Raw genomic sequence first — 15355 nt, 5'->3', positions numbered from 1 at the left:
CGTCAGCCAGCTTCAGAACTGATAAGCCGGCCACATGACGGGGCGGGCCTCCCTCTGGGGAATCCCAGGGTGGGGAGCCAGCTTCTCAGTTTTACCCAGGAATGGTCGAAGACCACTTCAGATACCTGGGTGAGGGAAGTCGTTGCTCGAGGTTACGCCATACCCTTCAAGAATCGTCCCCCTCATCGATTTTGCCTAACAGATGTGCCTCTGGATCTGGCAAAAGCAAACACGTTGCACTCGGTGGTACATTCCCTCCTGTCCACAGGAGTGGTGGTACAGGTGCCTCTGACTCAGAGGGGCAAGGGGTTCTATTCACCGCTGTTTCTAGTCCCAAAACCGAATGGGTCCTCACAGCCCATTCTCAATCTGAAGTCCTTGAACAAGCATGTGCAAATTTCCAAGTTCCGTATGGAAACGCTGCGCTTTATTGTTCTGGCCATGGAGCCTGGGGACTATATGGTCTCCCTGGACATAAATGATGCCTACCTACATATTCCTATTGCGGTATCTCATCAGCAGTACCTGCGGTTTGCAGTGGGCAACCTTCATTTCCAATTTCAGGCGTTGCCCTTTGGTTTAACAACTGCTCTGCGAGTTTTCAACAAAGTTATGGCGGTCATGACGGCTACGCTACGCCGTCAAGAGGTCAGGATACTACCATACCTAGACGATTTGTTGATCCTGGCGAGTTCGCCAGAACTTTTCCTGTGTCATCTTGATTTGACAATCCAGTGCATGAAAGCCCACGAATTGCTGATCAACTGGAAGAAATCCTCCCCTGGTTCCAGCTCTGAGCATGGTACACCTGGGAGCGTTATTGGACACCCACAACCAGCGGTTGTTCTTGTCTCAGGAGAAAGTCCTGAAACTTCAGGACAAGATCCGATGCTTCCTCTCCCGTCTGCAAGTGTCAATTCATTCGGCGTTGAAAGTGCTAGGTCTCATGGTGTCGGCTTTCGACATGGTGGAGTATGCTCAATTCCATTCTCGCCCACTGCAGAAGTAGATTCTGTCCAAGTGGGACAGCCTGCCTCACTGGATCAGATCTCACATGATCTCCCCATCTCCGGAGGTCCGCCTGTTGCTGAGCTGGTGGCTTCAGGACCAACACTTGAGCAGGGGCCGTCCCTTCTGGATATCCAACTGGGTCCTGCTGATGACTGATGCCAGTCTGGGAGGTTGGGGCATGGTGTTGGAACAACACTCTCTCCAGGGTCGGTGGACTGAGGAGGAGTCTTTACTCCCGATAAACATTCTGTAACTGCGGGCAGTGTTCAGTGCGTTGACAATGGCCCAGCATCTGATACAGAACAGACCTGTTCAAGTACAATTGGACAATGCCACCACGGTGGCGTACATCAATCATCAGGGCAGCACTCGAAGCCACATGGCAATGAGGGAAGTATCAAGGATTCTTCAGTGGGTAGAACGCCATCTGATCAGCAGTGTTCATTCCGGGGCGTTCTGAACTGGGAGGCGGACTATCTCCGTCATCAGGACATGCACGCCGGAGAATGAAGCCTACATCCAGAGGTGTTTCAACTTCTCGTGGACAAGTGGGGCCTCCCAGATGTGGACCTGATGGCGTCTTGACACAATGACACGGTTCCGGTCTTCGGAGCACAGACAAGGGATCCTCAAGCAGCGTTCGTAGATGCTTTGTCAGTGCTGTGGAACTTTCTGCTGCCATGTGTTCCCTCCGGTGTCACTCCTGCCCAGAGTAATACGGAAGTTCAAGCAAGAAGGAGGAAACCGACTTCTAGTCGCTCCAGCGTGGCCCAGGCGGCACTGGTTCTCTGATCTACAGGGCCTCTCATTGGATCGTTCCCTTCTACTTCCACAACGACCGGACCTCCTCGTTCAGGGCCCTTGTGTTTACCAGGATTTGGCCCATCTGGCTTTGATGGCATGGCACTTGAGGCTTCCGTCCTGAGGGTCAAGGGATTTTCTGAGGCGGTCGTTCAAACCATGTTGAAGGCCCGTAAGCCGGCTTCTGATCGGATATACCATAGGGTCTGGAATGCTTACTTTACTCGGTGTGCGTCTCACAATCAAACTATTGTCCTTTCTACAACAAGACCTGGATTTAGGCCTGCGTCTGGCCTTCCTCAAGGTTCACATCTCGGCCTTGTCAGTTTGGTTTCAGAGAAAGATTGCTACCCTGCTTGATGTCCATGCCTTCACTCAGGGAGTGTTGCAGATCTGTCGGTGGTTTTGGAGGCCTTACAAGAGTCTCCGTTTGAGCCTCTTACATCTGCTGACCTTACGTGGCTTTCCCTTAAGGTGTTGTTTTTGCTGGCTATTGCTTCAGCTAGAAGGGTCTCGGACTTTGGTGCCTTATCCTATAAGTCCCCCCTACGATTTTTCACCGTGACCGTGCGGTTCTTCGGACACGCCCAGGTAAGTTACCCACGGTGGTGTCTTTCTTCCACCTTAACCAGGAGATTGTGGTCCCGGCCTTTAATTCTTCTGAGTTGTCTTCCAAAGAACGGTCTTTGGATGTGGTACAGGCGCTCCGTATCTGTGAAGAGAACTTCCTCCATTAGGAAATCCAATTCTCTTTTTGTGTTTGGTTTTCACAAACGTGGCTGGCCTGGTTCTAAGCAGACATTGGCCAGATGGATTAGAATGGTGATTGCACATGCTTATGTACAAGCTGGTCGTCCGGTTCCTGCTACCATCAAAGCCCATTCTACTTAGTCGGTTAGACCTTCTTGGGTGGCCCACCGTGGTGCGACCCTTGAACAATTGTGCAAGACGGCCACGTGTCCTCGAGGAACACTTTCATTAGGTTCTATGCCTTTGATGCTGCCGCTTCCCAGGATGCTTCCTTTGGACGCCGGGTTCTTGTGCCCGCTACAGTGCGTCCCCTCCCATAAGGACCTGCTTTCGGACATCCCTGATGTTAATCCTTGTGGAGCCCAGTATACTCCGCAGCAGAAAATTAGATTTATGGTAAGAACTTACCATTGTTAAATCTCTTTTTGCAAGGTACACTGGGCTCCACAAGGCACCCACCCTGACACACTTAGCTTTTTTGGGTTGGTATTGGCATAGCCGCTGACTCCCTCTCCTGCGGTGAGTGTGTGGTGTAATTGGCTATGAGCGGTTGTCATCTCTGATACCTGCTACTGCATTGGGCTGGTTAATGAAACGGAGCTCACTGGCATGGAGGTGGGGTTATAGAGGAGGCAGCGCTGTGCGTCTTGGGAACAGTCTAAAGCTTTGAGCCTGTTGGTGCCTCGGCTCAAGATCCTACTCTACACCCTGATGTTAATCCTTGTGGAGGGCAGTGTACCTCGCAGAAACAGATTTAACAACCGTAACCATAAATCTTGTTTTCTCTTGCCATAACATACTCCAGTATATGCCAGAGCATTCACTATGTGAAGTATAGGAAAAATACAGATAATATATTATAAATATCTTCTTTGTATTCTGCACATCTCTGATCAAAGCTCACCAAATTCCCAGCAGTATATACTGCTGCGCCTGTGTATAATGCCCACATGTATATACCGTTGCACCCGTATATAATGCCCACATGAATATACCGTTGCACCCGTATATAGGCCCTCATTCCGAGTTGTTCGCTCGGAGATTTTCATCGCATCGCAGTGAGAATTCTCTTAGTGCGCATGCGCAATGTTCGCACTGCGACTGCGCCAAGTAACTTTACTATGAAGAAAGTAAGTTTACTCGCGGCTTTTTCTTCGCTCCGACGTTCGCATTGTGATTGACAGGAAATGGGTGTTACTGGGCGGATGCACGGCGTTTTAGGGGCGTGTGGCTGGAAACGCTACCGTTTCCGGAGAAAACGCAGGAGTGGCCGGGGAAACGGTGGGTGTGCCTGGGCGAACGCTGGGTGTGTTTATGACGTCAGCCAGGACCGAAAAGCACTGAACTGATCGCACAGGCAGAGTAAGTCTGAAGCTACTCAAAAACTGCTAACTCGTTTGTAATCGCAATATTGCGCATACATCGGTCGCACATTTAAGAAGCTAAGATTCACTCCCAGTAGGCGGCGGCTTAGCGTGTGTAACTCTGCTACATTCGCCTTGCGAGCGATCAACTCGGAATGAGGGCCATAATGCCTACATGAATATACCGCTGCACCCGTGTATAATGCCCACATGAATATTCTGCTGTTCTGACAATCAAAAATGGTGCAGACGTTAATGTATCATAGCATTTCCCCAGACCCCCAGACTATTGCCTGGCCACCTTGTTCAACATCAGGAGGCTTATCCCTGGGTATAGACAGCATTCTTAGCGGCATCTAGTAGGTGCTACTAATCAACATGGCAGCAGTTCATTCCTGACTTCAAAGAAACCTGGACGAGATCCATGTCCAACTATGTCTGGAACATCCCTCATTGGGATACCATTTTCCCTACCTAGCCTGCAGCCTGTGCAAGGGGACCATGGGGACATGACATAACATATGGATCAATTTATGTGTGACACCCTCCCCCCAGGTGGCCACCGGGTGCAATGGCACCCACATTTTATTATTGATTGATTTATGTATGTATGTACAGTATGCATGTGTTTCTTTGTTTACTTATTTTTATTTATTTAGTTCATGCTCTTTCTCATTATCGCAGTTATTCAGTTCATTATGTAGCATTTAACTGAAAGCCAGTTCCAAGCCTTCAGCGCTTGGGTTTCAGCTCTTAAACATGCATCACAATCCTCCTTACCCGGAACCTTGCTGGAGTGGATGAATCGCATCATGTGTCTTTCAACAGCTCTGACTTCCGCTGGGGTCCATGGTTTCCTCTTAGCACCTCTGCTGTCACCTATGTGGGAGAGGAAAGGTCAGTCACCCTGCAAAGACATCACAAGCCAAGGCCACCCTTCACCAACCCCCCCCCCCCACCGGTATGGAAGGTTGCATCCACCTTTAGGAGTGCCTCCCTCCACTGCCATACTGTTTGCTTCTTTCTCGGAGTGCACCACTGTCTCCTCACTGGCTTGCCTCTCCGGCTCATCCCCAGAGTCACAACTTGCCACCTGGATTGGTTCTGGAAATTGAGATGGACCGTAAACCCTGTCATAACAGCCCACTTACAGTGTCAGTCCCTGGAGCCACCTGTCAAGTTATACTTACCATATGGATCAATGGAGATCTCCTCCAGACTGCGTCCCCTGAATTCAGACATTCTCCCTTGCTCCAGGGCCACGAAGAGCTTGCTTAACTTGGCCAGCTGCAGGGTACCTTCTGGAAGACTGTAATACTGCCAGTGCACCCGGATGTCCTGCCCAAGAAAATCTGCTAGCTTGTCCATCTCTGTGTTGCTTAAGTTAAGGACCCTGGAAAGGGTGGCCACTTGCTTCCGGAAGGCGAGTGGAGGACAGTGCTTTGGGATGCTTGGCCCCACACTACCGGGCATAGAGACAAATACAGTCAGATCCCCTGAAGTGTAATAAGGCGGCTGGCAGGGCAAACATGTAGAAATTGTCAGTGGTGACACCACACTCTGCCATCTTCTCAGTCAGGAGCTCCATCGCTTTTTGCATGCATGGGGATAACCGGACGGGAACCTTCCTGCCTCTTTTTCCAGGTATCTCAATATGGGTAAAGTGGTGACAGAGAGCCTTTTCCATCGCCGAGAGGGCCTGGGCCACGTTGCCCTGCAAGCAGTCTGTGTACCATGATTCAAATGAGGATACACATATCTTGGAAACCTCACCTTCCCTCCTGTGGTTAAAGAGGATCAGCTGTGTGAAGGTGAAGGCAGACAACTCATCAGTGTACTCCCACTGCCAGTTAAGGAGGTACAGGTTCAATCACTTCACATCATTAGTGAAGCATAGGAGGAGTGGGGCATTCCATTTTCTCTTATGTCCTAGCGGATGCTGGGGTCCATTTAGTACCATGGGCTATAGATGGGTCCTTTAGGAGCCACTGGCACTTTAAGAGTTTAATAGTGTGGGCTGGCTCCTCCCTCTATGACCTTCCTACCAGACTCGGTCTACAGATTTTGCCCGAGGAGACAAACGTACTTCGAGAGAAGAAAATACAGAGATAGTGGTGAGATTCACACCAGCTCTCACACAACAAAAAAGGAAATCCAAGCTAACCAATTTGGAACGAATCAGCAATGGCTGAACCAACAAATGTAACCAAGTAGCAATGCAGGAATACGAAGCACTGGGCGGGTGCCCAGCATCCTCTATGGACTATGAGAAAAGGATTTACCGGTAGGTATTTTCTCTTATGTCCTAGAGGATGCTGGGGTCCATTTAGTACCATGGGGATGTACCAAAGCTGCCAGTACAGGAGGAAGAGTGCTGAGGTTCCTGCAGAACAGATTGGCCTCTGAGGACCTTAAGTTTGGTCAACATATCGAACTTGTAGAACTTGGCAAACATGTTTGACCCTGACCAAGTAGCCATTCGGCAACTCTGAATAGCTGTGACACCCCGGGCAGCCACCCAGGAAGAACCCACCTTATGTGTAGAGTGGGCCTGAACAAATTTTGGATATGCCAAACCTGCCGTAGAATAAGCATGCTGGATAGTAAGCCTGACCCAGCGAGAAATTGTCTGCTTAGAAGCAGGACACCCAATCTTGTTGGGATCATAAAGGAAAAATAGTGAGTCCGACTTCCTATGACGAGCAGTTTGCTTCACATATATTTTAAAAGCCCTTACAACATTCAGGGACTTTGAAGTAATTGAGGTGGCAGTAGCCACTGGCACCACAATAGGTTGGTTGATATGAAAAGATGACACCTCGCCTCATACAATTTCCTGAAGCTCTCCACTTTCAGGACACTGTCCTCCATCAGTGCCTGGCACTCGACCATGGCGGAAATCTTTTGCAAGCTGTGGCCCACCTTCAGGGCTAGCAAGGGGACCTTATAGGTGTTGGTCTTGTCATCATAGCCAGCCAGGATCCTAACAGCATGCACCATATGGAAGAAGATGGGTGATTGAATGAAATCTTCCATGCTCCGCAATGGAGTGACCTTCATCGCATGCAGCAGGAGCTGACCCACCTCTTGGAGCTTCTGGCAGATGTACTCGTGCTTGCCGACATCAGACCCCAGCCGGTTGTGGGGTGCTGCCCGAACTGCATGATGCAGCTGTCCCCCTTGATCACGGGTACTACATAATTGTAATTAGTTTGGATCAACAACTTCCACAGGGTGGTGCCAACACTTTGCGCAACAGGTGTGGTGTAAGTGCACAGGAACTGGACCCTGGTTCTACGGGGTTTGGGGTGGCCACCCCTTTTTTGGAGAGGGCATCTCTTCACATGTCGCCACAGGTGTTGTCTGGAGAACAGACCTTGGCAGTGTGCGCAGTGCATGAAAGCTTGGGGAGCTGCTGCTTTGGCCGGCTGCTTGCAAGGTAGTAAGACAATGTTACCCTCACAGAGAACACCGATATTATGTGCAAAGTTTCCCCCGTGGCAAATCATGTCTAGCTGCACTGACCATTCCATGGAGTCAAAGCTTAGTGCCCTTGCTACCTCCGGCTCACTGCGGTGGGCGGCTTCCATGTGCCTCGCAATTTTGGAGTATGGCCTCACACCATAGCAAGACGTTTTTTTTTTTTTTGTTATATGTTCTGGAACCATCCCCTTTTCGGGTAAGAACCTGGACTGACACACCGTGATGTGTCCATCGGTTCAGGCCGCCGTCTGTGGAGGAAGCCTCGGCTTCTTCCCATGCCGGTCTCTCGTGACAAGATGTCTCTTCCCAGCGGCTGTTATCTGAACTGCTCAATTCAGATGAGTCGGGGAGATAGTATTCATCACTGCCATCTGTTTTACTGTCTGCCCCGTCCGCGTTCATTGTCTTGAAGAAACAAGCCAAGGACTTCCAGGAATGGAAAACAAACTGAGGACTTCTGGGGGTGGGAGACAAACCAAGGACTTCCAGGAGTGTGCGACACTATGTGCTTTTTGCCTGCAATGTTAAAAAAAATAATAATAAAAAAAGGAAGAAAATAAATAAACAAAACACATGCAGCTGGGTTGTCCAATATTCCCATCCACTGCTGCAGCACAAGGGGGTAAAGAAAAAATCATACATAAAACCAAAATGAACCTCCCAACAAAAATACACACAATAAACACAATAACAAACCCCAAAAAGAACCCCCCAAAATAATATGGGAAAAATATCTTGGCCAGTAGCGGGGTTAATCCAGTATCCCCATCCGCCACTGCAGTACCTGGGGCAAGAAAAAGATACCCCACCCGCTTCCCCCCTCAAAAAAAAAACCCCCAAAAATCAAAATATAAACACACACAAAAATACACACAAACAAGCCTATAGACCCTCCAAAAACCAGTATGGGAAAAATATCTGACCGCGTCGGGATTTTCAAGAAGTATTATTATTATTATTATTATTATCATCATCCTTTAGTTATATGGCGCCACAAGGGATCCGCAGTGCCCATTACACAGTACATAATCAAATGAGCAAACAAGAAAACAGCACTTACAGTACAAAACAATATAGGACAGGTATAGAAAACCCAGGGCTAGGTGCCATCAAAGGGAGTATGGAGTATAAGATAGTGTAAGAAAAGGAAAGGCACATGAGGCAAGAAGTCCCAGCTCTTGCGAGCTTACAATCTAAAAGTATCCCCATCCGCCGCTGCAACACCTGCATAAAGAACAAAAACTCCCCCCAACAAAAGATTATTTTTTTTTTTAAATTGGGTAAAAACACACGGGCCGGCACCAGGTGCATCCAGCACATGGGGGAAAAATAAAAACATTCCCCAATAATTCCCCCCACCCCCAAAAAATACTAATATTAAAAAATGAACACACAAAAAAAAGCACCTTCTAACCCCCCCTAAGAAAAAATAAACTGAAATGGGGAAAAAAAATCCAGTATCTGCATCTACCATTGCCCCACCGTCTGGCGTGAAATCCTGACTGTTAAGCCCAGGGGAAGGAGCAACCCCTCTGGCCGAATATTAAGCCCAGGGAGGGACCAGTCATGGGGGATGGGAGGATCAGGGGAGAGACCCTCCTGCCGTCCAACCCAGCCGATGGCACCGTTAACCCGCACGCCGGAGTGTCTCCGGGCCAGGACTCTGCACACGCCAGCGGCCCCGCTGTCCATCGTGCATTTCCTGACTGTTAAGCCCAGGGGAAGGAGCACCCCCCTCCAACTATTAAGCCCAGAGCGTGGCGGTTCTGGCCAAATATTAAGCCCAGGGAGGGCCCAGCCACGGGGAATGGGAGGACCACCTGACTCCCCAACCACCTGACCCAGCCGGCAGCGGCGCTGATCTGCACGCCAACTAGTGTCCCCAGCCAAGTCTGCGGACTGGGACTTTGGATGCAACAGCTGCGAGCAAGCTTACGGTGCAAGGGCACGGGATGCCCCATATGCCCACCCCTGCAGTCAGCCAAATTTTGACTGACCTGGTGGTGTTTGGTCATATTATCAGAGATGGTAGCTCGGGCTCCTCTGGCTCCTCATCTTTACACGTGCAACAAATGTCTAATCTTATAGTTTGTCTATTATTGAGGAGTTCAATGGCGACAACACATCATCAGTAGGCCAAAATTAACCTGTCTTCACAATCGTCTCTTGAGGACAGTCGCACCAAGTGGGGAGAGGGGTGCCCAACATCTCTCCCTGACACCAAAGTGAGAGACAATGACCGCAAACTCCCCTACTCCATCATGGAGGGGCGAAAGATAACCTCCCGCAACAGCCTATGGTGAAGACATTCAACCATGGGCAATTACTAAGGGAACCAGCAACCCTCTGAACCCTGTGGTGATAGGCTGCAGGCAAGGTAGCCGGAGGAGATGACTCCCTCCAGTCACCATCACCACCCTGCAGGGCCTGTCCCGCACTCCCACCGTCGAAGAGGAAAAAATGGTAGCTACCACTCCCCTCCAGAATGGAGAGGAGTACGGACAACCTAAATTGACAGCCACATAGGCACATGCAGGGAGGGTTTCTGTTTGCCCAGAAACCCCCTCCATCTTTGCAAATTAAATGCCACCACATCATGCAGTTTAAGGGACAGAGGAGAGCTGCTGCACATGCCCAATGGTAGCAGCTTCTTCTATATAGTCTGCTCTGTGTGTGGATCTGAGTCCTCAGTCAGTGCAATGGACCAGAGAGTAGCTACCAGGAAGATGTGACAGGAGCCTTAGCATGAGGTGGGGGAATGTGTGCTTAGAAAGGAGGTAGTGGTTCTATTTTTGTGTGTTTATTTACTATGGTATGTTTAACTTTTTCCTGACATCTTATTTATATTATTTAAATGTTTGAAACAGCCTATATCAGAGACCATATATAATCTTGAATGTTAATACTGTATCCAGTGTATAAAAGACCAATGTTTACATTAATGTCAAGGGTCGTTACCAGGCTCCACCGCACCCCCAGACTCCTGCACTAGCTTGGATGTTCCACACAGTGGGAGATTGTGGACTGCATTTGGAAACCCCTCTCTAGAAATCCTGCATTTGCCACTGAGCCCTCACCCATGCCGCTCGGCCATGAGCAAGCTTTGGGGAATCCGGCAGCCCTCTGGATCCTGCAGTGATGCGGAGGGAGGCTACAGCGGAGTGGTAGAGCGGCCGGTGGAGACGACACTATATCAATGTGAATTGGGGGTACAGTGTTGCATAGTACAATGTACTATAATGTCAAGTAATGGAACCAGTGCACTACTATGGAGCACAGCAATAACTGAGGCACTGCTATGGTGCAGAAACCAAACTAGGGCACTATTAGGGGAGCATAACATTAACAACTGCTGCAGAGAGGATTTGGAACTGTAGGATTCCAAAAGGCCGTCCCCTAACCATGAATCCCGATGGGTGGAGACTCATTACTTTTCTTTTTATTTAACTTTCTTTAACTTTTCTGATCTTCCCTATTTCCTAGCACCAAACCTACCAACATCTCTTATATAGACATTTCCTATTTATCCTTTATAAGATGGTGTCTCAGGTGACTATGATTCCTGATTCCTCTGCACACATCACACTGAGCTGAGAGACTGTGACATGGTCACATTACCCCCATTCCCATGGTGTGTGCAGGGAATGGTGACATCCTGGTGCATCAGCTGACAGTAGGTGTGACAGGATTGGTAGCATGTGTTACCCATCTATGGTCAGTGCAGGGGGTGAGTAATGTATGATCTGCACATTCTGAGGTCAGAGGATGAGGATTATACAATTATCAAAGAAACCTTTATAACCCATGTGTGTATTATAGTAAGTATTGGTGCCTGCTGCCGGAGGGTAGAGGTCTCTGTGCTGCACATCTGACTGGAAATGTGGATAAAGCAATTTGACAACATAAATATAAAAACAATGATCAGTGACTTGGTGCTATTTGTTATTGTATAGAAATATACATCATGTTCCTTATACAATATAATATTTCTACCATTAATGTAGTTACCCCAGTAACCTTTATTCTCTTACATAACTTTCTTTCAGGACAGCTGAGAAGGATTCCCACTAACAGTAATAGAAGACATTGTGGAAAGGGACACTGTTCTCTGATCAAACCAACTACAGACGTAATTTCTTCTTACACCTCTGGGGGATTCACAAAAGCTATTCTCATTATCTGGACAGAAAAACATTAAACCACTAATTTGTTTTTCATCTAATACATGATGAGTCTCACAGGAGAGAAACCACATCTGTGTTCTGAGTGTGACAGAAGATTTACATATAAATCATATCTTATCAGACATCAGAGGATTCACACAGGAGAGAAACCACATCTGTGTTCTGAGTGTGACAGAAGCTTTACATATAAATCACAGCTTCTCCGACATCAGAGGAGTCACACAGGAGAGAAACCATTTACATGTTCTGAGTGCAGCAAGTGTTTTTTCAATAAGACAAATCTTCTTATACATCAGAGGAGTCACACAGGAGAGAGACCATTTACATGTTCTGAATGCAGCAAGTGTTTTTCCCAGAAGACAAATCTTCTTATACATCAGAGGAGTCACACAGGAGAGAAACCATTTACATGTTCTGAATGCAGCAAGTGTTTTTCCAATAAGACAAATCTTATTATACATCAGAGGAGTCACACAGGAGAGAAACCATTTACATGTTCTGAATGTAACAAGTGTTTTCCCCGGAAGGCAGAGCTTGTTATACATCAGAGGAGTCACACAGGAGAGAAACCATTTACATGTTCTGAATGCAGCAAATGTTTTTCTCAAAAGAGCAGTCTTATTACACATCAGAAGATTTACACAGGAGAGAAACCATTTATATGTTCTGAATGCAGCAAGTGTTTTTCCAATAAGAATAATTTTGTTAGACATCAGAGGATTCACACAAGAGAAAAACCATTTAAATGTCCTGAATGCAGCAAGTGTTTTTCCCATAAGGCAGAGCTTGTTATACATCAGAGGAGTCACACAGGAGAAAAACCATTTAAATGTCCTGAATGCAGCAATTGTTTTTCCCATAAGGCAGAGCTTGTTGTACATCAGAGGAGTCACACAGGAGAGAAACCATTTATATGTTCTGAATGCAGCAAATGTTTTTCTCAAAAGAGTAATCTTATTAGACATCAGAGGATTCACACAGGAGAGAAACCATTTACATGTTCTGAATGCAGCAAGTGTTTTATTAAGAAGGAAACACTTGTTAATCACATGCGGAGTCACTCTGAGGGCCTGAATGCAGCAAGTGTTTCATAAGTAAGGGAACATGTATCACTACAATATACAATCAGGGACTCCACTTTTTATTTTGTGAATGTGGCAAGTGTTTTATATAAATAATTGATAAAGACAGGAGAGGTCTGCCATGTGGACTTACAGTAAGATGGGAACACACTGAGTGATATGCAGCTTTCATCCACCAGATCAGACAGCAAATCACTCAGAATGGAGCATATCGGGCAGTGTGTATTCCCAATACGTGCGCTCCCACAGTTGCTAGTGATATCGCTAGTGTCCTTGTTTATGCTAATGAAGGACATAACACAGTTGTTCCGTCCTTCATTAACATCGCTGCAGTGTGTATGAGCAATTTGGACTGAAGGGCATTTGTTCCGATGTCGTAATGATGCCCATCGTCCCAGTGTGTACCCAGCTTTAGAGGTATTTCCCCCTTGGCTCAGTCTCTCTGTTAGCAACCCTCCTAACTTCTAGTAAAGTGAAATTGGGATCTGCTGCACTGAAGGTGTACGCCCAAAAAGGGTGTTGTGCCTCATGTCAGAGGGGGCGTGGCTTCTCAGGAGATGCCATGATTGCCAGCCATGCCCCTGATTTCATCACTGTGGGGGCATACCAAGCCCTCTGGCAGCTGCTGGCCATGCCCCCAGTTCCTCTTTCCACAGAACAGATACCTTGCATGTGTGCACAGCTTCTATTCACTGCTGCTGTGATCCGTGGGAAGGACAGTATGTATAAAATGTAACTGTTCTGCCAATATGTGGACATGTGGGAGGTATGTGTTATGTATTAGAGCTGCAGTGTAACAGGCACTGGTGATTGTGCTGCCATTACTGAGCTCTGTAATAAACAGCTGTTCTGCTGGTGCAGGTGCTGCAGTGACGTCTGGTGAGGTGAGGCAGAGCTTTCCCTGTCATACTGACGTATAAACCAGAGTTATGACTATATAGATTATATGAAAAATACAAAGAATATATTAGAAATATCTTCTTTATATTATTCTATTCATTTTTGTAGTCAAAACTCTGGAATAGAAAGTCTATGGCAGGTGAGGGAGTGCCACCCCTGCCTACCTTTTCAGCAAATATCTAATCAAATCTCACCAAACTGACAGCGGTATATACAGTAGTACCCGTGTATAATGCCCACATGTATATATTGCTGCATCTTTGTATAATGCCCATATAATGCATCACCTGTGTATAATGCCCGAATGTATATGCCGCTGCACCTGTGTATAATGCCCACATGTATATACTGCTGAACCTGTTTATAATGCCAAATCAGTAATGATACAGTGTGTACCCACTAGATCATTAGTGATGCGTGCTTCCATGGGTCACTAGTGACAGCCCCTGTGCACTGTACATGACGCTCAGTCTGGGGATGTCACTAGCGATGCTATGTGCTGAACACAGAATGTCTCTCCTCCTCCTCCTCTGCCACTCCATTGCTGCCGACATCGACAAGTGTGTATGCACTTTCTGATGTCGGCACCCCGCTGGGTCACGTCACTAGTGAGGTTACCAGGTACACACATTGTTTAGTGTGTCCCCAGCATTACACCTCCTTATTCTTTCCCTCCTTTCTATTGCTTCCTTCCCTCCCTCTATTTTGAATACTATGTAATATTGTGTAAAATGTTGCAATGAAGACGCTGGTCACCTGTCTCCCACAGTAACTAATCATTGCAGCATTTGTTAGCTTTGCTATCACTATATAGCTGATAGGGGATATCTGGTTGCTATGGGTTACAGTACATCCTTGCTTTTCCTACCTGTTAAGCACCAAGTAGAACACATCGTGTACCAGGATAATGATAAAGATCCTTCATAATAAAAAATGTTTAAACTAGTAAAATATATACAATATTATGACCTAGTGCAGCGGTTCTCAAACTGTGTGCCGTGACACCCTGGGGTGCCTCGGGACACTTGCAGGGGTGCCCTGGGTTGGTGGACCAGGACCAATTAACTTTCTTTATGGTCAATGTAACCGTCAAAAGCAGTGCTGTTGGCTGCCAATCATAAAATATGTGGACAAACAGAAGCAAATCTTGTCCCTCACCACAATAATTGACCCTAAGGGTTCCATATAAACACAATTTACTTAATTTAATTTCTCTATCGTCCTAGTGGATGCTGGGGTTCCTGAAAGGACCATGGGGAATAGCGGCTCCGCAGGAGACAGGGCACAAAAGTAAAGCTTTCCGATCAGGTGGTGTGCACTGGCTCCTCCCCCTATGACCCTCCTCCAAGTTAGATTTTTGTGCCCGGCCGAGAAGGGTGCAATCTAGGTGGCTCTCCTAAAGAGCTGCTTAGAAAAGTTTAGCTTAGGTTTTTTATTTTACAGTGAGTCCTGCTGGCAACAGGATCACTGCAACGAGGGACTTAGGGGAGAAGAAGTGAACTCACCTGCGTGCAGGATGGATTGGCTTCTTGGCTACTGGACATCCGCTCCAGAGGGACGATCACAGGTACAGCCTGGATGGTCACCGGAGCCTTGCCGCCGGCCCCCTTGCAGATGCTGAAATAAGAAGAGGTCCAGAATCGGCGGCAGAAGACTCCTCTCTTCTAAAGGTAGCGCACAGCACTGCAGCTGTGCGCCATTTTCCTCTCAGCACACTTCACACGGCAGTCACTGAGGGTGCAGGGCGCTGGGAGGGGGGCGCCCTGGGAGGCAAATGAAA

General features: G+C 47.5%; 1 protein-coding gene across 1 annotated transcript in view; it reads left to right on the top strand.

The window, feature by feature from the left end:
• Positions 1-14875, top strand: part of LOC134936094 (gastrula zinc finger protein XlCGF17.1-like) — a 78364-nt gene extending 63489 nt beyond the window's left edge. Inside the window, exon 2 of the mRNA XM_063931007.1 lies at positions 11456-14875. Coding sequence (XP_063787077.1) covers positions 11635-12687 — 1053 coding nt within the window. The 5' untranslated portion in view covers positions 11456-11634 and the 3' untranslated portion in view covers positions 12688-14875. The remainder of the gene's footprint in view (positions 1-11455) is intronic.
• Positions 14876-15355: the final 480 nt, after the last annotated feature.

This window comes from Pseudophryne corroboree, chromosome 6, assembly GCF_028390025.1.
Source record: "Pseudophryne corroboree isolate aPseCor3 chromosome 6, aPseCor3.hap2, whole genome shotgun sequence".
Lineage (NCBI taxonomy): Eukaryota > Metazoa > Chordata > Amphibia > Anura > Myobatrachidae > Pseudophryne > Pseudophryne corroboree.
The sequence above is the reverse complement of the archived record's forward strand: the minus strand, read 5'-3'. Positions and strand labels throughout refer to the sequence as shown.